The sequence below is a fragment of the Xenopus laevis genome, chromosome 1L (assembly GCF_017654675.1).
Source record: "Xenopus laevis strain J_2021 chromosome 1L, Xenopus_laevis_v10.1, whole genome shotgun sequence".
NCBI classification, from domain to species: Eukaryota; Metazoa; Chordata; class Amphibia; order Anura; family Pipidae; genus Xenopus; species Xenopus laevis.
In genome coordinates this window covers 21,640,075-21,663,160 of record NC_054371.1, presented here as the reverse complement: position 1 = coordinate 21,663,160, position 23,086 = coordinate 21,640,075, and the positions used below count along the sequence as shown (strand labels likewise).

Here is a 23,086-nt window from a genome sequence, read left to right as displayed (position 1 = left end):
ATTGGTAACACTAGTTAACCTCTAATTTTGGGGGCCTGAAAAATAATTTGCTGTGGGTCCCAGTAATAGCTACTTACGCCACTGCCCATATATCAATATCTGCCAAAATCTTTGTCTAAAAGTAACTTATGATTAAATTCCAAAGGATCTAATCCCTGCCTTGGTGCACAAATCACGTCTGTTTGTCTTTCCTATTTGTTTTGTTCTGCAGAATACTTCTTTAAAGAACTGGTCCTACAACACTGATGAGAAACAAATAAAGTTTATGGAGATAGCACCACTTTCCATTGAATAATGAAGCTGATATGAGCCTCATGGACAGATAATAACAACAGACGTCTGTAAGTAGGTATAATCACGTCCTTAGATATAAGGACACTCCTCAAATACTTTTAGCTGAGTATTTCTAGAAAAGATTTATTTATTCTGATTGGCGTTTTTGACAGGGATGCTGAACCTAGAGGTTAAATCTTTTTTTCTGACAAAACAGCAGTTTGGTCATGCTTTATGGTTGAGATTCTAGCTATTTTTATAATACAGCATTCAGACCAAAGCGGACTGCGACCCTATCTGAAATTAACGTGGTTGTACATCTTTAAGTTAACTTTTAGTATGCTGTAGAGAATGATATTCTGATTTGCAATTGGTTTTCATTTTTTATCATTTGTGGTTCATGGGTGGAACTCCACAAACGTTTTTCGTCTGATCGATGTCTGGCAACAAAACGAGTGTGACAAGTCGGATGGAGACGCAGGCGTCAAGATTCTAATTGGACTGAATGAAAAGTCGCAGGTAAAAACTACATTACATCCGGCTTGAGACAATGGACAGATGTGGAAGCAGAAAGCAGCGTCTTCATTCGACAGTCGGAACGTGTAGTTGTTACATCCGACTTCACTTGCCATTCAGTCCAATTATATCTTCACTCATGCGACGCCATCTGACTTATAACTAGGGTTGCCACCTTTTCTGGAAAAAAATACCGGCCTATATATTTATCTTTTTTCCCTATTAATAACATTGGGATCATCCATCAATTTTTACTGGCCAGGCCAGTAAAATACCGGCCTACTTGTAGCATGCGTTTTATCACAGGGTGTCGATCCGACGAAAAACACTTGAGGAGTTCTACCCAAGAACCACAAATAATAAAAAATGAAAACCAGTTGTTATTTAGCTTTTTATTCAGCAGCTCTCCAGTTTGCAATTTCAGCAGTCTGGTTACTAGGTTCCAAATTACCCTAGCGACCATGCATTGATTTGAATAAGGAACTGGAATATGAATAGGAGAGGTCTGAATAGAAAGATGAGTAATAAAAAACAGCAATAACAATAAATATGTAGCCCTGCAGAGCATTTGTTTTTAGATGGGGTCAGTGATCCCCCTTTTAAAAGCTGGAAAGATTCAGAAGTAAAAGGCAAATAATTCAAAAAAATAAACTATAGAAAATAAATAATGAAGACCAACTGAAAAGTTGCTTAGAGTTGGCTATTTCTATAACATACTATAAGTTAACTTAAAGGTGAACCACCCCTTTGATTTTATATTAGTAAGAAAATAGTTTTTTAGTACAGGTATTGGTCCTGTTATCCAGAATGATTGGGACCTGGGGTTTTCTGGATAACGGATCTTTCTGTAATATGGGTCTTCATGCCTTAAGTCTACTAGAAAATCATATAAACATTAAATAAGCCCAATAGGCTGGTTTTGCTTCCAATAAGGATTAATTATATCTTAGTTGGGATCAAGTACAAGCTACTGTTTTATTATTACAGAGAAGAAGGAAATCATTTTTAAAAATTTGGATTATTTGGATAAAATGGAGTCTATGGGAGACTGCCATTCCGTAATTCGGAGCTTTCTGGATATCGGGTTTCCGGATAAGGGATCCTATACCTGTAGTAAGAAAAACGTGTAACAAAAAAAAAAGAGACAAGCAAATAAAAAAATAACAATTAAAAAGAAACTTTTGGGATTAAAGTACACAATATAAAATCTTCATGAATACATCACAGACTCCATGACCTGCAGCTTTGTACCCCAAGGAATAGACACTAATGATGACTGTATGCAGAAAAAAAAACAGAACAGGATCTTATTTTTTATATGTGGGTTTCAAGGGAATGTAACCCCAAAAAACTAAATTCTAACCATGAAAGACGTTCGTTGGCCTTATTCATTATCGCAGTTTTCAGCTCCATTGGTTCTGTCTCTCGAAACAGATCAGCCTTGAAAGTTTCTTCGTAGGACGGTCAGCTAGTTTCCACTATATTGTTTCAAATGTCAGAACCACCACGGCAGAGGACAGATACTGCTTTAAAGGAATTACATGTACACATAAGGCAAAAACCAATGAAAACTTCATACATATTTGAAAGTTCTCTGGAAATATAGTTTATGTCATTATGCAAATGTTTATTTTTGGGTTTACATCCCCTTTAAGCTTTTCATTTGGTTGTTATTTTTCCAGACCTGCCGTGTAACCTGCGGCAGAAGGAGAATAGCAGATGTTAAAACCCCACAGATATCTCTGCTACTTCGGAAAAGCTGGATAAGGCAAACTAAAAGGTGCTTTTCCTGGGGGAAATTCCACAAATACTGTTGATTTTCACCCCCCCCCTCTCTCCAAGTGATAAATTGTAGAACCTTCCACACCAGAAACCTGATTCAACAATTCTCCTAAGTTGTGGTTCCACTTTGTCTTAATTAATGTGAATTATGGCAGAGCGAGAGAACCACTAGCCAATAAGGTTTTTTAACTCCTCTTCTTTTGGAGACTTAGAGTTGACACTTGCATTGCCCCCCAGGAGCCTCCTTTTTTAAAAGCCGCCAACAAAAATACCTCCTTTCGCTGCCAATTACAAAATAACACATTTACTCAAAGCAGCAGTGTGAGAAATGAAAGGCTTCCCAATTCCAAATAGCTGCGGAATGTTTAATTCCATTCATGCGACAGCACAGACATGTGAGTTTCACTGGGTCTTGACTCCGCTCAGCTCCTTGTCAGATAGAACTGCCCAGACTGCCTTGCTTGTTCCATTGCTGCACTCAGCCAAGGTGTGGGGCCTTCAGCTGCCGTAACTACATATCAAGGGGGGCTGGAGTAACTCTCTTGAAGATTATAAAGGGGTACAATTATCGTTTCTTTCTTTAAATTTCTTAAATGCACAGTTGAGGAATGACATGTCACTTTCTGTTACAAAAAAAGATTTGGTGGTGGCGGTGGCAGGGAGTTCTTCGCAATATTGACTCTGAGATAAATTTGGCATAACATTTTCCAGAACATAATTGAACAATGCACAATTCACAGTCATCTGAAAGCCACGCTACACCAACATGTTTATAAATATAAAAAGCTGCAGTAACAAAATGACACCAATTTAGCTCCATCCTTCTGAATTTGACATTACGGGTACGGGATCAGTTATCTGGAAACCCGTTATCCGGAATGCTCCGAATTACAGAAAGGCCGTCTCCCATAAACTCCATTTTATTCAAATTCGCCAAATTTTTTAGAAGTAATTTTCTTTTTTCTCTGTAATATTTATACCCCAATACCTTGTACTTGATCCAAATGAAGATATAATTAATCCTTATTGGAAGCAAAATTGTGAAGGGGGTTGTACTCACACAGACGCATTTAAGCGCCAAACGCAGGTGGGACGCAGCATGTTGCATTTCACCTGCGTTCAGTGCATTCATGCGTCTGTGTGAGTACAGCCCGCTTCACAATAATTGAGTGCGTCCACTCAGGAAAAACCGCTTGCGTTATATATATGGTAAGGTATATAATGAAGATCCAAATTACGGTAAGATCCGTTATCCAAAAAGCCCCAGGTCCTGAGCATTCTGGATAACAGGTCCCATACCTGTACTAACACAACCAAAATGTATTAATGGAGGTAAAATACTCACACAAACTTCAAATTGTCACGAGTGACCGCAAAATCCTGCCCAATACATTCACAAAAACTGATGGGACACTCACAAGGCAGGTGACTAACAGTTAGTTTCTTTTACGCTAAAAGCTCACATTTGGGCACCTGGGCCTCCATACCATTGTAAAGCTGGCCATAGATGTTGAGATTTTTAAAAGATCAGATCCTGATCGTGAGACCACGATCTTCTCAGAACGATCGTACGAATTGACCATCAACTAAAAAGACCAATTTGCCAGGAAAACAAAGGGGAGCTGCCTGCTTGGCCCTGCAAACATATATAGATTGCACTGGGACCGACAAAGATTTTTTAACCTGGCCGATCAATTTCCTGACAGATGTCGGCCGAAAAATCGTAAGATGTACGATCGTTCGAATACCACTAACCGCACGATAATTTCGAAGGATTGGTCGGGCTTCCCTAAAATCGGTCGTTCGGCAAGAAGAATCGTCGCCTCTATGGGGAGCTTAAGTCAGTGCCGGTCATTGAGTATCCACCTCATTGTACTCACAACCCTATGCTGAGAAACCAAATAGAATACTAAATAGGGACCTCTTTATGGAGTATTGTTGCTTCCAGCAACTCTCCATACTATTATTATTATTAACGTGTATTTTTAAAACGCCAACATATTGCGCAGCGCTGTATATTCATGTTCAGCCTCAGCTTTGGAGAGTCTAAGGGAGGAATTCCACGGGCGATTCCGGCTTGATCCGATGCACAAAAACGCAGGCGTCAAGTCAGATGCGACGGAAATAAAGCGACAGAAACGTCGGATGGTGTTGCAGCGTTCGTCAGATGCAACACGACTGTCGGATGCAGGCGCTGCATGCTATGTCTGCATCCGATGAACGCTGCAACTTCATCCGACATTTCCATCTCTTACCTTATTTCTGTCGCATCCGACTTGACACCTGCGTTTTAGCAAAACCGCCCGTGGAGTTCCTCCCTAAATAGTCCCAGTGACAGATCTGCACAATCAGACCCCAGATGTTTCCCAGGTCAGCTCATCAACACATACGAGAACCTCAACTAAATGTACTTCTGTGTCTAAAGCTGCTCTGGAAGGTTTAATCAATGAATGAGTTGAATCCCATGGACGACAGCAGCAGCAGCTGGAGCAGACGTATCAATGGTTACTATAGGCCTTTTACTGAAAGCTCTCGGTAATCCTAAGATTAAAGGCCAGAGGATACAAAGACAAGCAATATATCCAGGGATGTAATATAAGGATCTTCAACACCAGCAGCAATGGGGTTTATCTCCTCAAGAACTGACTTTAATAGGCTTTACTTGAAAGGTCCTACACAGAGTATAACTCACTAATGTTTTTGCCTACAGTTGCCATCATACTCCTTTTAAGGGAAATTCCAACAAAATGTAATTCTAAGCAACTTTCCAATATAAATTCATTAAAAGGGGTTGTTCACCTTCCAAACACTTTTTTCAGTGCAATTGTTTCAGATTGTCCACCAGAAATAAAGACTGTTTTCAATTACTTCCCAGTTTTTTTCAAAATCTAAGTTTAAAGTTGAATGTTGGTGTCTCTGGTGTTTGAGTCTGGCAGCTCAGTAATTCAGGTGCAGACTCTAAACTGTTAAAATTTTGCTACATTAGTTGATCCATTTCTCAGCAGCATCTCTGGAGTATCAGCAACTATTGTATCAATTCTAACAGCTGCCTGTAATGAAACTCAGGGATTCTGCTCAGCAGGGACAAAGATAAGAAATGTATCAACTAAATGTTTCAATTTAGAACAGTTTAAAGGGTCGGCGACCCCCCCCCTCCTAGAGCTGCTTTAGAAGGTGAAAAATGACACTTTACACTTCAATATTAAAAAAAACCTGTGCCAAGAGGTCTGAGAGAGAAAAGAATAATACAGGAAGAATATAAACATTGGCTATCTAAGACCAAAACATAAAGCCTATATTGTCTTGGACTATCTTTAGAAGTAACTGCCCTGGGAGGTATAAAATCTTTACTTTTTTTTTTTGTTTTTTTATTTTAGATCTTACTCCTTAGAGAAGTATATGAAGATACAATGTATGAATACATCGGAAAAACACAATAATTAAAAAGAAGAAAAAAAAAGCATCAAACATAGAAAATAGAAAGTAATTGGAAAAGGTCGTTATTTCCGGTGAACTACCTGAAAACAACTAGGGGGCAGATTTATCAAGCGTTTGAAGTAGAAAAAGCTTAGAAATTCGACCATCGAATTGGAATACTTCGACTTCGAATATCAAAGTCGAAGTTTTTTTACATCGAATTTGGCCATTTGCGGTCGAAGTAATAGCGTTGGATCGAACGATCTAGGTATAGAATGTCCCCATAGGCTAACATAGCACTTCGGCTTTTTTCATATGGCGAAGTATTGAAGTCGAAGTTCTTTAAAGAGACAGTACTTCGATTAACGAATAGTCTAAGTATTTTTACTTCTAATCAAAGTCGTAGTAGCCTATTCGATGGTCGAAGTATCCAAAAAATTACTTTGAATTTCGTATTTTTTTAATTCGAAAATTCCCTCGAATTCGCTTTCGACCCTTGATAAATCTGCCCCTAGGTGTTTAAAAAGTGAACAACCCCTTTAAATTGAAAATGTGTGAAGTTAACCGATATTCACAGTAGTATCTGTCTTCCTTGAAGTTCACTGTGCTGCTGGTTCTGACTGCTGAAACAATATATCAGAAGCCAACCTTTAAAAAACAGCAAGACTGGGACTTTTTTCGAGGGCAGCCATCTGGCTCTGTATTATATACAGCATGGATGCAAACAGGGCAAGGGCGCACAGATGTTCTCCCTGTTATACAATAAATCACTTTTGGCAAGATTTATGAAAGTTGAGGAAAAGCACCAGGAAACTTCATACACAGGATCCAAGTGTGAGAATCACTGCTACAAATGACATCCATCTTCACTGAATTCAAATCGGTCAGTCGTGAGGGGGGCACAAAGTGGTTTTGGTCTACGCATGATTTATCAAAGGTCGGATTTTAGTGGTTTTATAGGTTTTTTGAAACCACGACTAAACTCAAACTCTAAGGGTAAGGCCACACTGGGCGTTTTGGGGAGATTTGGTCAACTGGCGACTAATCGCCTCGTCTTTGCGGCGACCAATCTCCCCAAACACCTTCCCTCACTCTGCGCCGGCTAAAATGAAAAAACGCTGGCGCTGATCCCATGCGGCAGTTTGTTTTCCGAAGTCGCCCGAAGTTGACTTGCGAGGAAAGTTCGGGTGACTTCGGAAAACGAATCGCCGCGTGTGATAAGCGGCGATGTTTTTTCATTTTAGCCGGCGCAGAGTGAGGGAAGGCGTTTGGGGAAATTCCCAGTGTGGACTTACCCTAAAACTACGAATGTTGTGAGATTTATGAAAAAATCTGAATTAAAAAAGTATGAATGGAAAAATATGTTGAAAGATGCGCTAAAAATACAAAAACCTCTAAAAATGACAGTTTTTCGAACAATCCTGAGCGAAAAAAAAAAATACAAAAACCTCTAAAAGTTAAATTGATTTATAATGGTTACAGAAGGTTCAGTGCAGCTCTCACAAACTTCTATAGGACTTTGACAACTATTAACGGGCAAAAGTGGTTTTCATGATTTTTACACTTCATAAATCTCAAAAATTTTTTAGAGTTTTTTTTAAAAAAAATTGAGAAAAGCATGAATTTTTAGAGATTTTTTGGGGGAAAAAAATCGAAATTTCTATTGTTAGTAAATGGACCCCTTAAAGATCACAAAGTAGTAACTGAAAACAGTTTTGTTCTGGTCAAACATTCCATCTTGGCCGTATGGAGTGGATTTTCAACCCATAGGCCTGCAAAAAGCTGGGTTGAGTACCCGGGTTGAGTACCCGGGTTGGGTACCCACCCCACCCCCCACCCGTTGGGCACCCACCCTCTCAAAGAACTAAATGTAAAGCTCTGAGCTTGTCCCACCAATCATGGCCCTGTATCAGGCAGAACAGGATGTTACAGAACTAAAGAAAGTACAGAGCTGAACAACAAAATTAATAAGGTAAATGAAGGGAAATTCTGCTTCTTTTGTCTAGAGCAGTAAGTACCTCCCCCCATATGGAAAGCACTTAGTGACAAGAGATGTGACAGCTCAGGACTGAAACAAGAGACTCTAACTGAGAGGTGAAAATAGGCAGAAATGTTTAACTTTTCTTAATGGTATGTGAAAATTACATGTATTTAAGTCAAATGCAATCCAATGATTCCCACATGAACTGAGAGATGTCAAAGATCACGCTACAGGTTAGGTTAGTGCTAAGGACCCCCCTCCTTTCACGGCACATACCTAACCCTGACGTTTATAGGGTAACTTCTGCACCATGTTACAAAGCAAGACCGTCCGTGCGCCTGAAGGCTAATGCACTCAAGGGATTTCAGGAGCATTACTGAAAAATGTAATCTGCACTAAAACAGCCTTATTCCACAAAGAGACCATAAGACTTGCCACCTTGCCCTCTTTTAAAGGAAAACTATAACCCCCAAACAATGTAGGTCTCTATAAAAAGATATTACATTAAACATCTCATATGCAAAACCCTGCTTCATGTAAATAAACCATTTTCATAATAATATACTTTTTTAGTAGTATGTGCCATTGGGTAATCCTAAATAGAAAATTGCCATTTTAAAAATCCCCGCCCCCCCCCGGGGATTGTAGGATTTATGGTGCACACAAACAAAGCATACATGTTAGGTTACACGAGCCAATTAACAGACAGAGTTCAGTCTTTTGCTTCCACACTTCTTCCTGTTACAGTTAGAGTTGCAGTATTTCTGGTCAGGTGATCTCTGAGGCAGCACACAGACCATCACAAATGGGGGATCAAGGCAAGAGTTGTAAAAGGGCAATATTTACTTAAATATATATTCCAGTTTGGTAAGATTCTTTAATATGCCACTTAATTTGATATAAACTATCTGTTGCTTAAATATTCATTTTGGGGCTAAATTTTTTAGTCACATAAGAAATGCACCTCCTGCATTCTAGTAGTTGATGCTGAAGACGTCACAATGGTTAGCACTGCTGCCTCACACCACTTCAGCCCTGGGGGTATCTGCATGCAGTTTGTTCTCTAATCCAATGCCACACTCAGACACCAATTTACCCCATGCCAGAAGGGTGATAATGAGCCAATCCTGTTTTAAAGGGGATATAAATCCAAATAAAATGTTACTTACTGAAAGAAACTGTTATTCTAAGCAGCTTTCCACTATACATCCATTAAACCACCCTCCAGTACATAAACAACCTGGTCTGCACCCAATGCCACACAGAAGAACGACGTCTCCCTGCCAGGCCTGTAGGGAAGGGGCAACATCTGGCAAAATAGAACTGTCAATTACCGCAGGAAGCGTAAGCTCTGCTTCATAAATCTGTCACTGAGAATTCTGCAACAAAATCCTGAGAGCCACTGCCTGGGGGGGCCAAACTGTGAAAATTCCCAGGTGTGACTGCGCTCTTCTGCTGGAAAAATATTACTAGGGTTTAACATTCCTTTTGCTTTTAGTTCTGGGTCTCTGTTATGATTTGCCTACAGGGTGCTGCTGCGGCGTAAGTAAGCAGCCGGAGTGCAGTAAATCACTGCTTGGAATTGGTTTGTAAGGGTCCTTGCACCTATTGCAACTCCCGCTGAAAGAAAAGAGATTCCATGTAATCATGAACACACCCCTGTACCTGGCCAATCTCTTCTAGGGTTTGCCAATACAAGGCTTTTAGCTGTTAGCAACTCCCAGCACCCCAGGCGGTTGTCAAAAACAGTAACAAACATACCACCTATGTCGAAAAACAAAAATACCACGGGAATACGTGCCTTTGAAAGACTAATACACAAGAGAATGCCCAAGGGCCACTTTAGGGATCCTAGTGAGAGATAATGGTAATTCCGTCATGGCTCCTTTTGAAAGGGTTAATTAAGCCGGCTCAGGGTCTGACCAGAATCGGAACCCCTTTCTGCAACTTAAATGGGTTGTTCACCTTTCAATTAACTTGTAGTATGATGTAGAGAGTGATATTCTGAGACAATCTGCAGTTTGGTTTTTGAGTTATTTAGCTTTTTATTCAGCAGCTCTCCCGTTTGTAATTTCAGCAATCTGATTGCCACGGTCCAAATTACCCCTGATTTGAATAATAGACTGGAATTTGAATAGGAGAGGGGCTGGATAGAAAGATGAGTAATAAATAATAGCAATAACAATAAGGGGCAGATTTATCAAGGGTTGAAGTGAATTAGAGGGAATTTTCGAAGTTAAAAAACTCAAATTCGAAGTAATTTTTTGAATACTTCGACCATCAAATAGGATACTACGACTTTGAATTTACTTCAACTTCGATTCGAAGTAAAAATCGCTCGACTATTGAACCATTCGATAATCGAAGTACTGTCTCTTTAAAAAACTTCGACTTCAATACTTCGCCAACTTAAACCTGCCGAAGTGCTATGTTAGCCTATGGGGAGCTTCCAGAGCAATTTTTTTTTGTTTTTTATTTTCGAAGGAAAATAAAATCGTTCGAATCGTACGATTCGAAGTAAGATTGGAGTACAATTGTACTACGATCGGAATACGATCGTACCATGATTAAAATCCTCCGACTTCGAATGTCGGAGGATTCTATTCGATGGTCGAATTTCGAAGTGTTTTCCACTTCGAAATTCGACCCTTGATAAATCTGCCCCTAATTGTGTAGCCTTACAGAACAAGTAGGTATAAATAATGAAGACCAATTGCAAAGTTGCTAGGAACAGGACATTCTATGACATACTAAAATTTACCTGAAAGATGAATCACCCCTTTAAAAAAGCAGACGATTTATAAGCTGAAGGAATGTTAACATGAAGCAGCCTTTACATAGAGCTAACAACAGACTGATAGATTGTAAGCTCTTGCAAACAGGGTATAATTGTAGCAATAATGGCAAAACTGAACATATTTGCAGCTGTAAAGGCAACCTCTCTCTGGGCATACAGCTTGAGCTCCTGTAATCTGATTGAATCACTCAATAGACGGGATATAGAGACAGAGTAGAAATACAATCCAACAGGAGCTCAGGTGACTCGCTCACGATTCAGTGGAAAAGACAACACCCGACGTGGACAGTTTATTTGGCTTCCTTGGTCCATAGCTGCTTTCACCGTGGGAAAAAAAAAGCAGGTGTATGTACAAAAAAAAAAAACACAAGAAACAATAACGACTCCTACTCCTAAACCAATGAGGATTCTGGGAGATGTAGTTATACAGATAATATCCAGCTGCATGAAATGAACAGGCTCAGAGCTTGTCTCCCATGATGGTTCATACTCCCAGTCCTTCCACCCTCTAAAAAAACAAATGCTCTGTAAAGCTACAAATGTATTATCTTTCTGTTCTGTCCTATTCATATTCCAGTCTCTTATTGAAATCAATGCATGGTTACTAGGGGAATTTGGACCCTAGCAACCAGATGGCTGAATTTGCAAACTGGAGAGCTGCCGAACAAAAAGCGAAATAACTCAAAAACCACAAATAAAAAATGAAAACCAATTGCAAATTGTTTCGCAATATCACTCTCTGCAGCATACTAACAGTTAACTCAAAGGTGAACAACCCCTTTAAAGTGAAACTGCCATGCTGAGTGCTCTGTCTAGATATTGGGGTGGCTCTCTTGCTTGAAATTATATATACAGGTATATAGACCTGTTATCCAGAATGCTTGGCACCTGGGGTTTTCCAGATAAGGGATCTTTCTGTAATTTGGATCTTCATACATTCTACAAGTTAACTAGAAAATCATGTAAACATTAAATAAACCCAATAGGCTGATTTTTTTTCCAGTAAGGATTAATTATATCTTAGTTGGGATCAAGTACAAGCTACTGTTTTATTATTACTGTTAGTAAGTTGGTGTTCAGACATTTCTGGCAACTGAATGTTTGGTCTGCTATTTGGGAAAAATATGGACGTGCCACATGCAAAAGCCCAATAATTAAATTAAAGCCATTTTGATGTCATATTTAAAAAATGAATAAAGAAAGAAAGAAAGGGGGTTTAACGGATTAACCCTTACTGTGCCTGCATGGGTGTAATGCCTCTGAGATTAAGTAGATGGCAGTGTTGAGAGGGCTATCATACATAATAGAAGAAACGAAGCTGCAACATACATGATGTCAATTTTTGCATTTTTCAATACAGTTTTGAGTACCCCATAAATAACCAATGAGTGATTGGCTTTCAGCATTTAAACTTTAGCCTCATAACCAACGTCAGTTGCGGATAGGTTGCTTTGTTATTTAGGGGGTTATTTGTGTTTTGAGTTTTCAAGGTTTATTTTTTTGGTCAAAAAACAATAATTTAGATTTATTATAACTAATAAATATAAAAGATACCATCTAAAACATGTTGAAGTCATGTAGGATTCAATGGCAGAGGTCCCTTGAACCATTTAAAGAAAAGCCTGCATGATGTTTGGTTTTTTTTTCGGAAAACTCTTATTAATTCAAGGTTTTTTTTACCCTGAAAACTTGATTAATTCAAGTTTTCTGGGTTTCGCAACTTGCAGAATCGAGTTATGGGTTTCGAACTCGCAGAATCGAGTTTTTTTCCATACCAGGTTTTTCTTAAATAAGAAACCATTCTAGTTGTCAGTTGATTCAAGTTCATTCAAGGTATAAAAACTCTAACATTCAACCTTCCATAAACAACCCCCTAAATGAACCCTGTCGGTGGCATTAAGGGTTAATATGCACAGCCAAACCAGTCATCTGCGCACTATTCAGCAGGCTTTATTCATTTCTATAGGAAAATGACAGAACACTCATTCCCTCCCTACCATAATTACTGATAATGGAAACATCTCTATGATGATGACATATATATATGTGTGAGTATGTTCCATTACTGCAATACAATGTACAGCTGAGCAAAATCTCGTACCAACCCAAAGCCAATCCCTCCCACCCCGGGGGTCTACATTGTTCCAGTACCCGCCGCATCATTTTCCAAAAAAAGAGCAGCAAATAAAAACATATTCTGGCAAATACATATTCATTGCCTGTTGAGCAGCAGCCAATGTATTTAGGGACACTGTCAAGAGAAAGATTAAGTGCAGAATATGAAAGGGAATTGGCCTCTGGGAGAATGAGAAGCAGCCGAGTTCTGACAAGTTGTGATAAGTAACGGCGATATAATCAGTACTATAAGAGCCACAGGTATATAAGAAACAGGGATATAATCAGTACTATAAGAGCCACAGGTATATAAGAAACTGGGATATAATCAGTACTATGGCAGCCACATGTATATAAGTAACGGGGATATAATCAGTACTATAAGAGCCACAGGTATATAAGAAACAGGCATATAATCAGTACTATAAGAGCCACATGTATATAAGTAACGGGGATATAATCACTATAAGAGCCACAGGTCTGTGTGACTGGCATATAACTGATACTATATGAGTCACACGTATTTACCTAACTGGGTTATAACTAGTACTATAACAGCCGCCGGTATACAAGTAACTGGGTTATAACCAGTACGATAACAGCCACAAGCATATAAGTAACTGGAGTAAAATCTCAGTACTATAACAGAAACAAGCATATAAATAACTGAAGTATATAATCTCAGTACTATAACAGCCGCAGGTATACAAGTAATGGGGTTAAAACTAGTACTATAACAGCCACAGGCATATAAAAAACTGGAGTATAATCTCAGTACTATAACAGCCACAAGCATATAAATAACTTGAGTATAATCTCAGTACTATAACAGCCGCAGGTATACAAGTAACGGGGTTATAACTAGTACTATAATAGCCACAGGTATATAAGTAACTGGGGTATCAGTCAGAACTATAAGAGCCCCAGGTATATAAGTAACTTGGTTATAACTGATGCGATAACAACCACAGGTATATAAGTAACTGGGGTATAATCTCAGTACAATAACAAGCACAAGTATATATGTAACTGGGTTATAACCTGTACTATAATAGCTGCAGGTATATAAGTAACTGGGGTATCAGTCAGTACTATAACAGCTGCAAATGTATTCTTTGGAATAATTGCAAGATGTGAAAACTTCAGATCTTGCTTTGTTATGACGTAAAATCATGGAAAGCCATAGCCAGTAATGAATTGCTTCCCTCCAGCCCAGTTTACAGAATAACCTCACAAGCACAACATCGCCTCTAAATTTCACCTAGTTACCCCTGCCCCAGTCTTTGCAAAGCAACACTAGTTAACATTAAACCTTTTGAACACATACCGGTACTTTATTCTGCATCTACGTATTTATCAATGTGGTTGGGAGATGCTGACGCACTGCTTTATCTACCTGGGTCAATGTAAACATACATCAAGTCAAATTAAAATAATATATTAAAATCTGTTTGTGTTTCACGCTGCCCGTCTGGACCAAGCGATTACTTAATGTCACCAATCACTCCTACACGGGACAATCTATGAATTATTAATCTATACGTAACAGGTTTTCATAATCACATAAAGGGGAAGTAAAAAAACATGAAAGACAAAGGTAAAACACTGTGCCTTATTGGCTTTCCCCAGAAGGAAGTAATTACTCCTAAAAGAGTCACTTTCGCTGCCTGACAAAGTCGGAGATAATGATTTCATGACAGTTACACTTATTACTCTCTCTGCTAACCATATCACCCTGCTTGTTTATCTCAGCGCAATTTATTGCTGGGAGTAACTGTGTATTCCATGAGGTCTCGGGCGGATCAGGTGGGATGCTGCCACCTTCTTTTTTATCTATTTATAACACCAGGTGACACCAACCAAAAGACGTTGGGGCTCATTTACTGCCCCATAGCAATTAGCTTTGATAAGTCTGCTGCAGGCGGAATACTAAAAGCTAACCGCAGAAATGTCAATCACCTTTAGGGATCATAAATACAGATTGAAGGAGCGTTACTCTGACCAGTTATGATAGGAAACTACACCTACTTTTCTTCCTGAGCACAACAAAGGCACCCCCAGTCTCTATTGCTAGATTAACCCACGCAACACACTATTTATAGGAATCTGACCGCTAGAGGGCGCTGTACAATTAGAATGTTTGTATGAGGTCACCTCATCAGAGAACTCACAGCCGCTTGCACCCAACTGCATACGCAGGGTTAACTGTGCAGAATAAGCTTGCCTTCTATTAAACATTGAGAGTGAAAAAAGAATGTTGTTTCCCCTTTAAAAAAAAACGGGAATGAATCACTTACAACGTTAACAGACAAAATATCAGAAGGGTTAATGCATACAAATCTTTATATATAAGTCAAAAAGCCATCAGCACTTATATGCAATGTGTTGGCAGTGAACCATGAGATTACTGATCAGCCAATCATTAAATCTTGGTCGTTACATAACGCATTTTGCACATTACAGCAATATATTTTTTTTAAACTCCTTTTTCCCCAGTTTTCACAGCATCTCCAAAGCACATTGCTAGGAAACTGGTTACACACCCTCACCCACCCCCCAAGATATGCAGAACTATACCTCCCAGTGCTCCACATCAGCCAGGGATGATGGGAACCGTAGTTCTAAACAGAGCACCAAACAGCACACAAAGCATAGGCATGTTTATATTATTAGTCTGACGGGGTTGATAATGGTGGTGTAATTGCGGGACAAGAAAATACAAAAAGGGTCTATAGGGTGAACCGAGCAGATTTGGCCACTCTCCAGCTCAGGATAAAAATCTGATGCACAATCACATAACACACACCTGATCTGGATCCCGATCCAGCAATGTTTATTGTGATTTTTCCTCCTGCAAACAGCGCACTCATGCTGTGAGCCTTGGCCTGATCACAGGAGCGATTGGCTTGTACCATGTACCAGGGGTGCCCTTTCTCTTCCAGCATGGGGCTGCCACTGGGCAATTGTGAATATCAAACACAAGACTGCAAGAGTGAACGGTTTGCACCTTCGCAAATGATGCAATGGAATAGCATCCTACTAATTGGCAGGATTTGTATAGATAAGACAGTTCTCCCATTCAGTGTGTATGTCTTGGCCTTCAGTGCACATGTCCATTCCACTGCTGAAATGAAGTTGTTTTGCTGGTGTTGAACTACACATTTCCACCCCCTAGTGCAGTATTTTGTTGTTCAGAATTACAGTTTTAATATATACCTTCACCAAGGGATCCAGGGCCCTATACTCTATATTCTAATGGAAGTTCTTATGGACATTTTGGGTAAAAAAGTGAACACTGAGCACCCTGACTCTACATCTCTCACCCATAGCAGTTTTATTATTATAATAAACATACGTGGCTCCCTGCAAGTTACTGTAAGCCCATTAGGCCCCATCAAACGCCTGTAAATGAGAAGAGTCTGGTCAATTAAAAGTAAAGGCGTTAATCTGCAACTCAGCCATCCTGATGATTAATTAGCCTCGTCTAACAATGCCCCCCCTGCTATTCTCTCCCAGGGCACGCCAGGGACAACCAATACATTTGCATTTCTCAGGAGGAGCTCCAGCAAGGGTTGGTTTAATCCATAGGCATCGCTCAAGTCAAACAACCCATTCACTCCCTGCTATGCCATTCTCAGCAACAACAATATCAGCAAAGGGTTTTTCTTTTTTTTGCTTTCTTTTTAACCCAGTCCTGTCCAAGCGAAACCAACAAGGCTAGATCCACATTTCCCTCTCCTGCTTACCTGATGCTTTTCTGTTTGCTCTGTCCTCTCCAGGGAGCGTAACTGGCAGTCGGGCAGCCGGGACACAGTTCACAGAGACCAGAAAAAAGCAGAGAGTGCAGAACAGGGTGACAATTCCCATATGGATCCCTTGATAAAGGGCAATTCCACAGCCCCCTCCAGCCTTAGACATCCTCTAGTCGCATACTTTCCTTGGGTGGGTAATCCTCTTTATAGTGCCCTTGTGCCAACCTAAAAAAGATGCACAAAGAGAGTTTTTCACTTTACATACAAACGCCCTCCCAGTCTTGATATTCAGCCTGCAATCTATTTTTACTGAACTACAATACCCAGCATCCCCTAACAGCCTAAAGCTTATCCCTCTATTCAGGCATTGCCAGAGGTGTAACTATAGAGGAAGCAGACAGACCCTGCAGCTGCAGGGGGTATAGGGGCCCCATGAGGCTCTAATTCATATACAATTCCGATAAATATTGGTAAAACAGGACAACCTCTGGATATGTTGGGGGCCCTAAAACTAATTTGCTGCGGGGCCCAGTAACATCTAGTTACGCCACTGGGCATTGCCTTCTACATGTCATACAAATGCCAGGTATCTGAGGTTAGTCCCTGCATATGACAGTTAGAAGTTGTAGAGACAAAAAATATGTTTAAATTAATGCTCAAAAGGCAAAATAATGAACACAAATGGCTTACTGAAAAAATGACTATATAGTGAATTCTTTTGATAATAACGACCATTCTATGGTCTCGGAACACTGTCCATTTCACTACTGTATATCACTAGCCTATAAGGAACCATTGTATATAGTACGAAATCCTACGCAGGCTGGAAATGTAACATTAGAAAGTGAAAAGGGCACGCTTATCTCACACCAGTTACCCTTTAAACTCTGTAGAGGTTTCCCATTACCAAATCCCCAGCAGGAAGCCTTCCCTCCTGCCATGATAATAGCTTAGATTTTATAAATGCATCATTGCCCACCGAAATCTGCAGTCGGCTTCAAACTTACAGAGCGCAGCAAATATTTATATATCAGCACTTTTTTTTTTTTTTTTTTTATAATAGAATAATCACAACAAATACCTGCGCTTTCATCCTCGCCAATGATTGTATTGAAATAATGTTCGACAAAAATAATTCTGTCAAGTCACAAAAGTGCAGGAAAGGATTCTCAGGCTTTGGAGGGATTTTTTTTTTTAACAAGGTAAAAGTTATTAATAAGGTATTTGTGCAGCCAGGATTTTTGTGCATTTGTGCAGCCCCGAGAGAGTGCTTTGCCCCCAAGTCAGAAAATGCTGCACTTCATATGTATATAATGTAAAAACACAGAAGTGATTTTGTGCACAGAAAGCAAGTCTGTAGCTGGGGGAGCATGGGTCTTGCAGATGGAGGTCTGCAAGGCGGGTGAATTTGCTGGGGCACACCAGGGAAAAGGGAACGAGACGGAATATTCACAGCAAGCAGTTGACAGCAACAAGCTCGTCTGTAGATCTGTAGCTAAAGCTGATTTGCTTCTGTTCCCTGTGGCTACAATGTACAATCAGGAGTCAGACTGCTCAGGGGATCCAGACTGGGCTATAGACAAGGGTAGGACTCCTATAAAGAGGTATATACCAGCCAGCTCCTATAGAGAGTTATATGCCAGCCAGCTCTATAGAGAGGTATATGCCAGCCAGCTCTATAGAGAGGTATATGCCAGCCAGCTCCTATAGAGAGATATATACCAGCCAGCTCCTATAGAGAGGTATATACCAGCCAGCTCCTATAGAGAGTTATATGCCAGCCAGCTCCTATAGAGAGTTATATGCCAGCCAGCTCCTATAGAGAGGTATATACCAGCCAGCTCATATAGAGAGGTATATACCAGCCAGCTCCTATAGAGAGGTATATACCAGCCAGCTCCTATAGAGAGGTATATACCAGCCAGCTCCTATAGAGAGGTATATACCAGCCAGCTCCTATAGAGAGGTATATACCAGCCAGGAATAAAGGAATAATAACCACTGCTACAAAGTGTCAGGTGGCCCTGGGCTTGTACAATTTGTGGCTCCTGTGTGGCCAGTGGAAAGGGTAGAATACAGAATGGAAGAAAGATCAGGTAAGCTCCAGACTCTAATGGATCAGCACTAGGCTGGCACAGCTGAAAGACAACACAACACAATGTAAGCGCTAAAAGACTCCTATGACAAGGGGTGTCAGTCATTCCCTGGGTGTCCCAGTGAATAGGGTGAAGAAGACGCGTAAGCACAAAACTGTCACCCTCAGCTGTCGGCTCAGAGATGCTGCAGGGGGACAAAGTTGCCAAGCTCTCCAGTCCCAGAGAGGACACCTACCTGCGCGCTCTTATACAGAGATCCCACCAAAAGGGCTGCACTCGCGACAATTCCTCCTGCGCCCGTAAGGATAAGCGGGGCCGGGAACAACCCTCCTGCCTCTGTCCCAACGTCCTACTCCTCTCCTCCCGCTTCTACTACACTACACTGCCGGCCACTCTGCGGCTCCGCCCCCTAACTCCAACTCCGGCGTGCTGGGCGGGGATACGGCAGTAGGACACGCCTCTCGGGAACGCCTCACTTACTCTGGTGACGTCAGCAACCCTTAAACCGATACCTATTAACCCGTGTTTATCTGCAGCGCTTTTATACGCTGGATAGAACCTAATCCATACCTGCAGAATTCTAGTCTGGCAGATCTCTAGGCGGTCAGCTCATGAAGGGGTGGTTCACCTTTAAGTTAATTTTTATTATGTTATAGAATTGTAAGCAACTTTTCAATTGGCCTTCATTATTTCTTTTTTTTTTTTTTACAGTTTTTAAATGATTTACCTTCTACTTCAGACTCTTTCCAGATTTCAAATGGGTCACTGACCCCTGGGATAGGGTTGCCACCTGGCTGGTATTTTACAGGCCTGGCCGGTAAAAATAATGGTTGATCCCAATGTTATTAATAGGGAAAAAAGATAAATATAAAGGAAGGCCGGTATTTTTTCCCAGAAAAGCCAGCAACCCTAACCCCATCTAAAAAACAAATGCTCTGTAAAAGTGGCTATACACAGGCAGATTAAAGATAATTTTTTTTTTTTTTAAAAAAAAAAAGTAGTTTGTATATAATGAAAAAAAACCACCAAGACATATTTATCTTTAAAATCCAGGGTCGGATTTAAATAGTGGGCGCCCCTAGGCTCACTGCCGTTAGTCGCCCCTGTCCCTTCCCCTTTATCCGTGCAAATTTTCATCATCGGAACCGGAGCAATGGGGATATGCGCACAGGACATTTAAAAAATGATTGTATCCCCAGTGTTTTTGGACCAATGTGGGTGTGGTTGGGCAGCATGCGGCCCCCTAAAATCCTGCCGCCCTAGACTCAAGCCTAGGTGGCCTTTCCACAAATCCGGGCCTGTTAAAATCGCAAAGTCTTTATTAAAAAATAACATACCGTAACTCTGCTTGTGCTCCTCATCAAAAAAGGCAACAGGGTGACGTTCCATCGTGCGGTGCTCAATTTCTCCTCCCTGGCTATCTCCTATAGAAGTCAAGGAGGAGAAATCGAGCACCGCATTGTCGCCTTTTCTGAAGAGGAGCGGAAGCGGAGTTTCGGTGAGTTATTTTTTAATAAAGACTGTTTGATTTTAAAGTTAAATATGTCTTGGTGGTTTTTTGTTTGTTATATACAAACAAATTTTATGATAACATTGTTTTGGCATTACTGGTCCTTTAAAGCTGCCAATATTGGTCCTTTAGGCCGATTCGCCAGTTTATCTGCCCGTGTCTGGGGGTTCCTGACGGGAAAATCGGGCAGATATCAATCAGTCAAGTTTGATTTATTTTTTTCCAAGATCCAGGACCGTATCGGCTAATTGACACGGTCCTACGACCCGTCGGTGCCCATTCGTAGAATTGTAATCCGATTGTTTGACCCAAGGGCCAAATGTTCAGATTCACCCGATATCGACCAGCCGTTAGTGGGCATATCGGGTTAAGATACGCTCGTTTTGGCAAATGGCCACCTTAAGGCTACACATGTATTATTATTGCTACTTTTTATTACTCGTCTTTCTATTCAAGAAGTGTCGGACTCAGGCCCGGATTTGTGGTGAGGTCACAAAGGCCTGGGCCTAGGCCTGTAAAATATTAGGGGCGGCATTCTGCCCAGCCGATCTCCAGGGAGCACTGAAGACCACAGCTCCCCAACAGCTTGCGAGTGCTCCGGTGCTGGCGCCCACGCATGCTCGCTGGGAGGAGAGTATGCAGGTGGGTTCTAGGACCACGCGGCCTCAGGGCGTCCACCCACTAAATCCGGCACTGGTCGGACTGGAGCCTTGAGGGCCCACGGTGGCTGCAAAACAAGGGCCCTCCTGGCAGTCCTCGGGGCCCCTCCTAATCTTAAAATGTTGGGGCCAACGTGCACATGGGCAAACATGGCGTGTGCATGCGCCAACGATGCAGTGCTGTGAAAGAAGGTCTTTATGGGGCAGCAGATCTTTTTTTTCCCTGTGTCCCGCCGGCCCAGTCCGACCCTGTATTGAGGCCTCTCCTATTCAAATTCTAGTCCCTTATTCAAAACAGTGCATGGTTGCTAGGGTGATTTTGACCCTAACAACCAGATTGCTGAAACTGCAAACTGAAAAGCTGTGAAATAAAAAGCTAAATAACTCAATTATTATTTATTAGTTATTGTTTCCAATGCCATGCAGGGTTGTATTAGTAATATCAAGTTATATTTTTGATTATGTACTTTTCTAACCCATCCCCATACATCATTCTCATGTCATATATTTATATAGGATACACCAAGTACAGCATGATATTCAATTTTGTGCCAAATATTATCTGGCATCGATTTTATTTGCACAGTAATAAATTATAATTCTTGTGATAAAACGTTCCAGAATGCAGCGGAATCAAATCGCTTGCGTCAAAAATGTATACACAGGGGATTGTGGGCTGGCGGAGACTGCTGGCACCCACACGTTCTTATCTAGAAGCCAGAGCATTGACTTGAGAAGGGAGTCATTTATATTATTACAGGGTAATCACATTTAAAAATGTCAATTTATCTAAAATTTATCCAAACCACCCTGACATTTACAATGAAATAAACCCAAAGTGAAAACAATTGTTTTTTTCAGTTGCAAAATTGTTGAGGGCTTGGATAAGAATGAAAATAGAGAATACGCCCTCTTTCTATTGGTCAGTGCTTATCTTACATTGCATTTCACTCAGCAGTATGAGGGCATAGTGTATTGTGCAGACAGAACATCCTCTCTCTTGCTATTTGTATATATATCCCTGTGAGTGGGAGCCGCCATGTTGCTTGCCAGAGCTAAACCATTATCCATAGTACTATAGTGTTATTCCACCCAGTTTTATTCCAAGTGGTCTTAGAGATAAAACATTTGCTTTCAATTGAAAGAATATTCTCAGTGCCCTATAAGCAATGCATTTAAACGTGATTCTGTATAACAGAACATTCTGTCCCAGTGGCTGTACAGATTCTATCTGATCCCCATTGTAAGCAGCAGTCCTGTCCTGCTTTATGGTTGAGATCCTAGCTATCTGTATAACAGAACATTCTGTCCCAGTGGCTGCACAAATTATCTATGATCCCATTGTAAGCAGCAGTTGTGTCCTGCTTTATGGCTGATATATAAAACACTTTAGACATTTTTAGGTGTGATTACCCTCCTATAAAATGGATCTATAAGGGCTTACCCTGGTATTTTCTTACTTTTTTCAATCAGAATCCTCGCGCGACATGGCTCTGCTGTTCTGTAGTTTGTCTTTGTATGGGATTCTCATTGGAGTAACACAATTACACTCTCTGCCTTATACAAAGGGCCTCGCTGCCTCTGCTGCTGCTGCTGGAAAATAACCATTTAAGAGCCAATAAGACTGAACATCATTGTTTATCATCCAGTATAAAGCACTTTGTTTCGTACATCAGAGCCAGGTACATTTCCAATTCAAATGAGGCTGTATTCTTCCCTCTGCCTGTGCGGCACTTTTATTTCCTAGAAAATGACATGAATTAATGACTTTTTAATAGCGAATGCTTGAATTATTATTATTTCTGTCATAATTCAAAGTAGACTTTTCACCCCAAAGAGCAGCCCTTTTTTCCTCTCATTCGGTGCCGCACGACATGAAAGGGAACAATAGGGGTTGTAGGCACGGCGGAACTCAGGCACACACACTATATAGACACTTTTATTCTGTCTAGTTTGCTTCCGTTGCATATAATAGAAGTACTTTCCATGCAGATCCCTGTAACGCTTATCCTGGCCACTGATTCTCTGGTTACTCATTTGCAGAGTCACATCAATTTTCACACTGACTGACTGTTTAGTGAAGGTATTTCTTATTGTGATTTATGTGCCTGTTGGAGCACTGGACATTCATTAATATTTCGTGTAGCAGGAACAGCCTAGGAACAAAGTGCTGTTTGGATATTGTAGG

At 40.6% G+C, this 23,086-nt stretch overlaps 1 protein-coding gene across 8 annotated transcripts in view; it reads right to left on the bottom strand.

The window, feature by feature from the left end:
- Positions 1-19,130, bottom strand: part of fgfr3.L (fibroblast growth factor receptor 3 (achondroplasia, thanatophoric dwarfism) L homeolog) — a 73,760-nt gene extending 54,630 nt beyond the window's left edge. For 5 of the 8 annotated variants that reach the window (XM_041583282.1, XM_041583284.1, XM_041583289.1 and 2 more), the window contains exons 1-2: positions 18,965-19,129; positions 16,628-16,858 (exon numbers count right to left, since the gene is read on the bottom strand). In XM_041583282.1, the coding sequence (XP_041439216.1) occupies positions 16,628-16,799 (172 nt within the window). In that variant the 5' untranslated portion in view covers positions 16,800-16,858; positions 18,965-19,129. 8 annotated transcript variants of the gene reach the window in all.
- Between the last annotated feature and the right edge of the window lie 3,956 nt (positions 19,131-23,086).